We start from the raw sequence: 11,751 nt of genomic DNA on the forward strand, positions 1-11,751 counted from the left end.
CACCTGCTCTAACAGAATGTATATTTGATGTAAATGCAAAAAGGTCTAAATATTTGATAGCTTAATATTGTCTGAAATGTAGATTTATGATAGGGATGTCTTGGCCTTGCTTCATTAAATCTTGAGGAATGTAAAAAGGAACAAAAGAACACAACTTAAAATCATGATCACTTCCATTCTTTAATAGCTGAAAATCAATTTGCCTTTGTAGATTGAGATTGTCTGAATGGGAAGGGATATGACAAACTTTGTGGATATTTGGGATGATATTACCCACCAGAATCAGTGCTTCTTAGCACAGTTTCCATTCTTTTTCTTTCTTTCTTAGCAGCTATTTTGCTTAGCCTTAAAATGATGTTGGATGATAATACAGGAAATGCAAAATAAAAGTGTTATGAAGAATAATGACGATGATACTTCTTTCAATCTTGTTTTATGTGACTCTCATGTATCTTCAGATGATCAAAATAGAGTGGATTTTCTTGGCTGAGGGGAAAAAATGCAAGTTTTATTGGATTTTGGCAGTATTTTGATAGAAGAAATAAATAATGATTGTTTTATTTTCTGTCTAGTGCAACTGTTGTTCAAGATCTAGAGAAATTTTGGGTTGGAGTTCAAAGCAAAATTGTCACACCTRCACTTTCAGAGGCAGTTAATGGGACAGGAAAAAGTAAGAGGAAGGTATGGTTTGAGTGTATTTGCATGTTATAAATTAATACAATAAATTACAAAGTATCTGACTTGATAGTAAAGTATACCTTCATTGTCATGTATTCATTAGCTAAGCTTGACAAAATGAGTAGATATATTTTACATTTTAATTTAACTGCCTAATCTTTTTACTACAAGATTAAAAAAAAAAAAAAAAAAAAAAGATATTATTTTTCCCCCAGGGAAGTATGGAAGGTAATAATCTAATTATCAAAACAATCCATAAAATAAATGAAAGAAAAAGCAAAAATTGCTGATAAGGAGTATTCTCTTGTATTTCTTGTGTACTCTGCTCTAGTTATTGCTTTCCCAGTCACTGGGAACTATAGCTAAGCAGCTAAGAAAGATATTCTTAGAAATGAAAATATCTTTTTTTTTTTTTTTTTTTTTTCTTTTACTAAGAATTCTTCATATTAAACACCTTAAACAAGACAGGCAGACAAAGTAAAGAAAGTCCCTTCAAATATACAATATTAGTTCTCCACTGGAGCAACAGCGATTTATGTCATCTAGTGATCTAACCCAGAATTAATATATTTTTCTTGTCCTTGATTTTGCCAGATATGTTCCCTATTTCCAATAAAAACAATTAGACTGACACAAGCTTTGTGTAGAGTAAATAGTTTATAACTGTTTCCTGTGTTTTTTTCACAGATTATGATAGAAGTAGAATGTACGAAGGTAAGACTCGTGTATCTCTAATTTTTCATGTTTCAGTTACCTCAGTTTTAGAATCCCTTTCCAACTGTTGTTTCATGGTTATAGCATGAAGGTCATATCTTTCCATTCAAATTCTTTCTTAGCAGAGATCCCATTTATGTTTACATTCAAAACTGAATACAAAAGTATATATATTTTTTAAAGAGATRCATCAGTTCTGAGATCAATTTATTACAAAGTGAAAGGTATTGCAGGCAATCAGGCACTTGATTTCTTCACTCACACCATGAATGTAAATTCAGTTTAGTTTTTTGTTTAGAGTAATTTGATATTTATATAAGCAGTCAATAAACAGTAACTGGAACTTATCTTTCTTACAGCGTGGAGGAACTTACACACCACAGGGTCGATGCATCCTGGTAAATATTCTTCTGCAAAGACATTGATTTACTGCTATTTGCCCAAAATGTCAAAATGTAGTCAAAAGCTGTTTCTGGTCACATCCTTATCCTGATTGTTGCTCAATGTATTTTTCTTGTTGACAGTTTATGCTTGGGTGAATAAAATCACCAAACCTTCTAAATGGTTGTCAGTCGTCTTATAATTTCCTTCTGCAGTTTCTCTCTAGAAAACCTAAGCAAAATTTTTAAATACAAAATTTCTTTTGTCTACACTTTTTAGCCATAGTGCTTGCTTACACATCTTTTTAGGATCATTTATTTCAATAGCTCTCAAACCTTGCCTTTTGTAAATTATGATCTATATATAAAACTGAATTAGTGAATTCTTTTTCTAAAAGCTGTTGTCTACAGCACAATGAAAATGTTTCTTTTCTTTTTTCCTTCCTCCCAGCAAGTATACCCTACGATTTATAATCTCTAGAGATTATGTAGTCACTGAAGGCTCTGATTGTGGCTTAATTTAGGCACTGCTTGGTGATTTTGCCAGTATAGGTCTGCTGCTCGATGGTGGATGTTAAGTGTATAAGGCCAGATGTTCAGCCAAGGTGAAGTGGTGAAGTTCTGCAAACAGCAGAATTATGCTAATTTATACCAGCCAGAGCAGGTGGTAGAGCTGTGATTATTTGCTTTTTAAAGTAATTTTAGTAGTATCTGTTGGTGGAATGAAGTCACTGAAAACTACTTTGTATGTTCCTCTGTTTTCCCACCAAGTAGGTCTTTCTATCCTGAAAGAATAATTTATATAAAAATCACTTTTCTGCAAAATAACAGCATTCTGATTTCTGTACAGGTCGGACCCTCTGGATCCTCTCAGAACAGCTATACAAGTGGTCAGGTAAGAATACTAACTTCCAACTTTTGTAAATCTTCCTGTAGTAAACTTGAACAACAGAAATTCTGTAGGTACAGAGTATTGAAGTGATTTAACACAGTACTGAAATAATGTCTCTGCTAGTTAATGCAGAATGAATTATTCRTATTCCAAATGATCTATCCAGTACCTGGACTAGGTTCAACTACCTGCACTCTGTTGAACTCAGAGGCTTGCTCTCGGTAAACTTATATAATGCTTCACTACCTCTGCTTTCAAGCATTAAGCAGTTTATCAAGTATTAACCTGAGCTTCTTGAGGAAAAAAAATTTCTTACATCTTCCTTAGATTCCTACCTGTTTGTGCACGTGTGCATGCACACACAGTCATCTGTTTTGTAGTTTAGAGACATTTTGCATAATTAAAATGAATCTGTACTTATTATTAATTCAGTTTTAAAGCCTTTTGTTATTTTATTTGTTTGGATAATCAAAATAAAAAGACCAGTTTTGCCTGTGCTTCAGTATCTTCTCTACAAATATTTGCAAAATTTCTCAGAATTTCATCAGACTCATGGATATTCACACACACAGTAAAACTCCAATATGTTGTGTATATTACTTTTAATACTAGATTATTCCTGTAGTTGAATATTTGGTGATTCCCTTGTCTATGTAGCCTATTAAAACTTCTTGAGTATGTCTGCACTCTTACAATAGCTTGCACTTCTTTAATCACAAAAATGTGTACTTAGTTTGGAATAATTACTTTTTTAATTAATTTTCTTCACTACCATTATATGCTTTTGAACTTTTAGATACTTACTGATGTCTCTAGTTTTTTGAACTAAGCTTCTTCAAGAATACATTTATTACTACTTACTCATCAGTATATTTATTAGTGAATTATCTGGTAATACTCCATTTGTTTTATATTCATTATTTCTAAGTGAAATTACCAATCTTTGATAAATATCGAYTATATTGATTTATAAACTAAACACTGAATTTCTTCATCATATTTCTTTCATACATAATATGTATTTCTTTCATATACAATACATATTCTTCTCTGAGGGTTGAGCATGTCATTTACCTACTGTAAGTCATTAATTTTTTAAAAAATATAGACCATTTAGTATACAACTCATAGTTTTTGAAAGGCTACCTGACCAAGAGTAAAGTGATAAAAAAAATCCAGATATTGACAAATATTTCCTTCTAAAATAAAATTGATCCAACCAGTGACTTGGTGACTTGGTAATTTCTATTTTCTTTTTTTCTTTTTTTTTCTTTTCTCTCTTTTCTTTTTTTTTTTTTTTTTTTTACATGCAAATAATTGACTATTTCTCTGTTTCAGGGTGGAGTAGTCTACTCAATAGACAAGGGTGGTTGTGTCCCAGTAAGCACTTTTCTCATATTTCCTTTTTTCTCTCAATATAGCTGTTTTTATATTAATTCTTAGCCTTYGATTCAATTACATTATTTATACCAGTGTTCAACTGGGAATTTCTGTTTTAAATTGAAAATAATGGAGAGAAAGCTAGGAAAAGATGAATGTGAAAGTTTATTCAATGATTTGAAGCAGTTGGTAAACAAGGATGTTGCAGAGATGCAAAAACATATTGATTATAGAATCATGAAAATAGGAATGGAAAGGTAAGCTGTTACAGGTGTGTTACAGTCATTGTACAGATGGTCTGTTCTCCCCTTCTGCCCAAAACAAGGCCAGTGTGCGTTGGTCTGTATGTTCTAACTTGCTCCTTCTCTCAGAATTTGCCATCCACATATCAACAGTGAATAAGGTCATTTCAGTTTTTTACTCTTCTATGTAACAGAAATACTTGCAAAGTTATAAACCCTAGATGGGTCAACACAGTGGTCCAGAAATTTCAGTGAAAGGTACAAAGTAGTGAGGTGCTGAATAGATTAAAAACTTCTCAGATAATGCATTTTTATCAAAATGATGACCAGACATATTGACTAACATATTTGCAAATTGATGTAAAATGTGTGCAATTATTTTGGTTTCCTGTCAGCATTTGCAAGATAAGATTTATTTTTCAATTCAAAGTTACTGTGTTTAAACATTTCCTCAATATAAAAAATGAGAAAAAGCTTGAAAAGCAAGTGAAGTACTATTTCAAGACAACTCTTTTTATGTCAATTACATATTTTTGTTTGGTTTTCATAATATGGCAAGTACAGCAAAAATGAGCTAATCATTGTTCTAACACTGTGCCTAAGCACCCACAGTTGCCGCCTCAACCTAGAAAAATGGAGACTATTCAGTAYATATATATATGGACAGTATTTTTGAAAATGTAAAACTTTCATATTAGCAGTGTTTCTAAAATGCAAAATTCATCCCAGTGTGAGTTTTTGTAAAGAGGAGCAGAATTACAGTTTTGTGAGAAGACTGTTGATTATATTACTAATAATATATAAATTTACTTTAAAGAAGGAACTATTACTATCTAGGGTAAACCTTCATATTTTATATTTGATTGACTTTGAATCAGAAAAGAGTTATTTTTGTTTCTTTTCAGTTTCAGCTTCCTAATTTTTACAAATTCATATGTACACATTACACGCTTTTGAACTACCAGCATTATATTACATCTTTATAATGTTTTTTTCTATTAAAATGATTTCTTGATAATGTTTGCTTTAAACATTTCTGGAGTACCACTGGAAAATTATTAATATATAAAGAGCAGGTGTGCATAGGTGAATGTTCACACAGTAAATAATGGAGAGTACAATAATCTTTTCTTCTGTTCCTTACATATTTCACATAAGAATCAGTCAGAACTGAGGTTATCTGATGTTTGCCTTTTCTTCTTAAACAATTATAGTAGAGAAATAACTGGTTTCTTTTTCTTCTTAGGGAGGTGCTGCTGATGCATATGGCAGACATGCCTGCAAAGATGTAAGCTGTTTGCTTATATTTTCAGTTACTGATTATCTACTATTACGCTTTTTAACTCAGCACTTCACTGCCAATTGCATTAGACTCACTTCTGCAGAGCTATTTGTTTCTTCATAAATATATTAAGGAATATGGTGKCAGTCTGAGGTATTATTCTGAAATTCATAACCATAGTTGAAAAGGTGTTGTGTAGTCACTGCCTAAGAGTGTGATCATTTATATTATAGGGGCTACTCATCAGCTATTATAACACTTAATTTGTTAGCATACCAAAATGTCAAAATCCTTATTTACTGCTTAATGCTTTTAATCTGTCAGATGAATTAGGTATGGCATAATATATCCTATACAATTATCTGGCTTTTTGACAATGTTTATTTGTTTATTAATCTAACAGTTGTGTAGTTAATAGAGAAAATTCTATTGTCAACTTCATTTCTTACCTTTTCACATAAAGCAGATTTATTTTTAAATGTAACATTGAGTTATTTTATATTTAAAAAATCAAATAGAATTTTTTGAGTGTAATTGAAATCAGAGTTTGACTTGATGTATACATCTGCTCAGGCTAAAAGTGATGACTTCTGGGTGTCATTAATTCCGCTTTTTTTTTTTTTTTTTTTTTCAACAAATCATTATATAAAGAAATTATTTATTTATGGTTTACTTTCAGAGCGCGTCCTCATATAAACCTGGTCTTACCTATGGTCAGGTAAGTGTATGTTTTCAAGCATGTTTTCAGTTTCACCTCCCTAAACTACCCAGAAACTAAGCACTTATGCCCAACTTTAACCATACCATAACAAATTCATGGGAGAGGATAAGGGAGAACTGTCTTCAACTGGTTAAATAATAAACATCTCTGGAAAAGACTTCAACAGATGAGTAACGCATTCGTAGTATGTTGCAAGACCACCTTYATTTGAAATTCTTTAGTTCTGTTTTATATAGAAACTCTATTACATTTATTCCCCAAAAGAACACTAGTTATTTTTATTACAGTCTTTGTCAGTTACTAGAAATTCAAAGTATTTTTTGTAGCTTTTCCCATGTAACTGTATGTGTGGGTTCATGAAATGCTGAAACTTGACTGGAAATTAATGCTTTGTTTAAAAAATTTCTATTCTTACAGCAGGCCCTATTTATTCCAGCTTATATTTCAACTGGACATTTTTGTAATTTGTTCTTTTTCTGTTTTTTTTTTATTTTTTTTATTAAGGAAGAGGAGGTTAAATTTCTTCTACCAACACATTACTTTTATTACAAATAAACTTCCAGTTTAATCTGTTGCTTGAAATATTTGCAACTTTCATACAATGCTTTATAAAACTAGCAGAATAATTAAGATTGCTAGTGAAAACAAATGAAACCAATTGATTTATGCCTCTTCGTAGTCTAGCACATTTATTTTTGTTGTTAATTTGTTAATTGCATATGCATTAATRTTTGTCTTTAGAATGTTATTTTTTCTGGTACTCCAGAGAGATATTGTTAGTTATACCATTCTTATGGAAAGTAGTGCTGTAGTTAATTTGTCAGACATTTTCCCAAGCAAAAAATTGTTACCTGTATTCTTTACAGTCTGTCCCTGCAAGCAGTTCYGATTCCAGTAAGAAGGTAAGCATTCCTTTTCTTTTTAATTCAAAGGGAAAAAAATCTTACAGATGTAACTTGGCATAACTCCTTTTATTTCATTAGTACTATGGTTCTTTTTTATCAGCTAAGACTTTTCAAAGTTTTAACTCAGATTGATTCGTATGATTTGCATAGGCTTAATTATTAGATGAATTATACTGTGGTGTGCTGACTTGTGTTGATGGTTGAAAATGCTGTACATAAAGTGATTACGTTTCATACATGTCTATGGGGATTTTTTTCAAGATACTAGAATCCTAATTAGGACTTTTAAAAATATAAATTATTTAATTATTAAGATGGCCTCGTGGGATAAGTATGACCCAAGGCAAGTAAGATCAATAGAATTCACATTGCTATTGAACTTAACTCATCATATTTACGGTTGCCAGAACACACAGGGATAATATTATAGCATATTTAGTAAATGCAGTGTACCCATTCATGTCCTCACAATAAATATACCATTTTAGTTTCCCATTTCTTTAAGAATTGGCTGTATTTTGATATATTTAATCACTTTTTTWAAAAAAAACACAATACTTTATATTAGAATTTAGAATATTAGAATCTGCTTTATATTAGAATTCTTTAGTTGTGATAACACCAGCTCTCCTCCTAATGTTTAAAGCATTAAAGTGTGCACTATYTTCATTTTAAACAAATAAGAGCTTCTAATATGAAAAATAACATTAAAAATCTAAACAGAAGATACTAACAGTTGCATTTGGGTTCATTTTTTAAATGACTTCTACATTAAACCTTCCTTTAGTGTAATACTGAGTAAAGAGAATAGGAATTGAATCTAGGCTTGGGTGGGAGATCAGAAAGGATGCATAGTATGGGCCAGTGGATATAGTACAGTACATGAAACCCTACTCCTGCCTCTACAATTGAGTCATTGTGTGCCTGGGAACAAGTCTTTTACCTCTTTATATATTTTTTTATATATGTTATTCCTTGCTTTGTAACATACTGCAAGAACTGTTTATAAAAATCGTATTCTATAAAAGCAATCATCAGCCTTATCAAAGTTYGTAAATTTAGATAATTCAGAATTCTTCATTTTTCTGACACTTCTAAATATCTAAATAACCTCTGTGATGAGTAAATACCTTGTCTCTGATCTCTCTATAGGTAGTGGTTATTGCTAACAGCAACCCTTTTCCACCTGTGGTAAGCAGCTTTTCTCTAGAGCACTCAGAATTTTGACTCAGAGAGCTTTCAAATAGTTAGAGGCTTAACTAGTCAGAAAGGTTACTGTTTTATGGTGAGTTCTTGTGGGTGGACAGGCTTTATAATAGCCATGTAATTACCTTCAAAAAAAAAAAAGTCAATAATGCAATAACTAAAAGTCTCAGCCAGCCACATTGTGTGGTCTATTAATGACTCATGGTTATATAATTGCATTTAGTAATTGCAGAGAGATTAGATTAGCTGCCAGATTGATTAGATTTCAGCTMTCTCAACGGATGCAGCCTCCACATTCTTGAATGGTTTTGATTTTCTGGTACTATTGAAATTTTCTTCTGTAAATTCACCTCCACTTGTATTTTTAAAGTATTAAATTTCCACTGTGATTGCTTGCTTTGAGTTCATATGATCAGCCGGAAGTTTTGTCTTAAAGAGGTTAAAGTGAGTTTGTATGAAATAACATTTAATATACAAATACGTAATATTTTTTCTGATGTCCAGTTTCTACTCAAAAATGTGTACTCTAACAAGAATGAAGATGAAAATACTTTGTACATTCATTCTGTATTATCCTTTTATATACTACCTTTTCATAAAGGAGAATACTACAGTGGAGACAGGTCTAATAGGGAATGTTCCACATTTGGTTGTTCACTGTGCCCAAAAGATGGGAGATCTTTTTCTGCTGCAGTTTTCTGTTTTGACAAGCCCCTGTATGAAATAATTAAAGATTTTTTTGTTTCATTTACAGCGTCATACCTACCCACAGGTAAGCGTACTTTTTCTTCTCARTTCTGTAATAATATAGCTGTTACAGGGCCAAACTCTGTGCCTTAGGATGGTGTCTATGACCTTTTTACATGTGCTCCTCATGTCCCAGAATTCAGCAAAATAAATATGACTGAGTCAGGAGTTGAATTTGTATATCTGATGTTATCACTAGATGCCCAGTGCAGGTGACAGTGAGACAGTTTAGAGGAATGATAGTGTCATGGCTTTACTCACCATATTTGGAAAACTTAAACCGACTGGCAGTGCAAAAGGGTATAGCCTGTGCTTTTCAAAGAGCTATAGAGGAAAAAATGCTAAGCATAGGAAAWCAGACTGCTTCCCCAAACTATCAGAGCTGAGAATATACTAGTGTTTAAACTATCTGGGTGTTGGAAATATGTTACTTAATACATCATGCATGCTACTTGGTCCTTCATTCTCCTACGCAAAGAACAGCAACTTGGTAATTTTTGTTCAAGTATGTTGCCCTTTAAGTCAAATTAAATGGTCTCTGCTTTTTTACAGAGCTTGGGCAGTTCTGCTACTAAGGTCATAATACAGGTAAACATCTTTTCTTCAATATACTTGAGTTATTAATCCAGCCCCAATCTCAGAAAACTGAACCATCATTCATCTCTTTGGGAATAGACAGTATGACTATCTTAAAAAGTAGACAAACTACAGACATGGAGTTGGATTTGCATTTTTGTGGTTACAGGAAAGAGAATGTCTATTTGTTTGCTGATTCAAGATCATTGTCGTTATTTTTTACAATCATAMAACATGAAAACCTCTGTATCCTAATTCCTTAGTGCTCTCAAAATTTGCAAAACTTAACCATCTCAATCTGCTCAGAAAAGTAGATGGAATTCTAGGACTTGAGATTCACTGTTATTCAGTATTAAATAAACATGCGTAAATCATAACCTTTGTACTTCATCTAAACAGTGTCTTTTATATGGAAATAACTAGTTCCTTGCTGTGTTTTTTGAAACCCTGCTGGCCACTGCTCATATGAAGCTTTTGTTCTCAATTGTTTTTCTAACATTTCYTCTTGATAATCGGACACTTAGAAAGTAGATTACAATCCACTCTTTAAGATGATGTTTTTAAATTTTGGCTATTACTCAGACTTTTCTTTCCAGGTTATTTGCAATTTTAACCTACCTACAACTCTTCACATTTTGGGTTTCCTTCCTGTATATGATAGCCCTTCAGACTGTGCCAACAAATTCTCAGTTCCCTTCAAGGACTGTCACTAGACACTAGATAATGGTAAATGAAATTTGTCCTTTGACAGTCATTGCTTTCAAAATATATAGCATTATATTCTTCCATAATTAATTATGAATATTGAAGGAGAAAGCAGTAAGATTTCTTTAATGTTTTATTTCTTAATTTAAATATATAGAGATCTGATTCCACAGATTAAAAAAATGTTTTTAATGTATATATGTATAACTGAAGAATATTTGATTGCTCTCATAATCCACACAGTTTATGGGAACTGAGAGATTCTCTGCAAAGATTTTTCATTTGGTAAAATWGTAGTTGTGATTTTTACAATTTTTATTTTGACAAAACTTTGATTTTTCCTGTACTTTGTCATTTTTAAAAAATCAGACATAATAAGAATATAATGCATATTAGTTTAATGGAGATTTTTGTGACAGGCAGAACTAYTTAAACTAACTTGAAATACCACAAAATTAATCAGAAGATTATTATTTGATGTATTTTCAGTAAGAAAATGGTATCAAGATATRTAAATATTTACAGCACCTTATTTTTGAAGGATCCTTGTACTGAAGTATTGAATCCTGTAGCACTTGAAGATGGCACAAAGGAAGGAGGGACATAAGGAATTCACTCTTTCTGGCTTTCAAATTGTTGAGTAGAGTTAAGAATAGAGAGGCTTCTTGAAAGGTCTTAATACATAAGCAATTCCTCTTAAAAGAAATGACTTTTTTTTGTTTGTTTCTGTGTAGAGTGGGCAAAGACAACAAAGCAGCAGCAGTACTTATGTTCAGGTAAGTGAACTTAAAAAGGGATAGAAATATTCCGTACACTTTACTAAAAACAGAGCCAACACAACAATTCAAATTTCCATCCAAAAGATCTAGAGGATGGATGATTATTCATATCAAGGGTGATGGAAAATCATAAGCGCAGACAGAGGATAACTATCAGCAACGAGGCATAATGGCATTAGTTAAAACATGGAGTTAAAGCTACCTGTCTGCATGGCAAATGCTAAATTAACAAATACAAATATAATAATAGCATATGTTGTTACAAGGTAACATAGGAATATTTCCAGTGTGAAGATAATTCTTAAATTTCTTTGACTAGCTCTTAGCCACAARCCCACAAATATCTAGCAATATTCTTGCACTACATGCAACCAAGAAAACTTTCACAAGGGTTATGTATAACTTCTAGGGATCACGACCACAAGGAGGCCAGTACTCAGCATCAAAAGGTTCCTATGGCCAGGTAAGCACCAGTGAGTCGCCAGTCAATACACAGCATTTAAGGACGTGGAGTGTCATGGCACCACAAAGTGCTGTGCAGTCA

At 32.0% G+C, this 11,751-nt stretch overlaps 1 protein-coding gene across 1 annotated transcript; it reads left to right on the forward strand.

Moving 5' to 3' along the window:
- Positions 1-565: 565 nt before the first annotated feature.
- LOC146596825 (uncharacterized) lies at positions 566-11,670 on the forward strand (the record flags this gene model as incomplete). The annotated part of the gene is made up of 13 exons (XM_085303687.1): positions 566-681; positions 1,366-1,392; positions 1,752-1,790; positions 2,623-2,667; positions 4,003-4,044; positions 5,533-5,574; positions 6,248-6,286; positions 7,156-7,191; positions 8,347-8,385; positions 9,155-9,172; positions 9,700-9,735; positions 11,163-11,204; positions 11,617-11,670. Coding segments are annotated over exons 2-13 (456 nt in total), but the record flags the coding sequence as incomplete, so codon positions are not given.
- Between the last annotated feature and the right edge of the window lie 81 nt (positions 11,671-11,751).

The sequence above is a fragment of the Rhea americana genome, unplaced genomic scaffold, assembly GCF_003343005.1.
Source record: "Rhea americana isolate MKP2758 unplaced genomic scaffold, rheAme1 scaffold_2, whole genome shotgun sequence".
Taxonomy (NCBI): Eukaryota; Metazoa; Chordata; class Aves; order Rheiformes; family Rheidae; genus Rhea; species Rhea americana.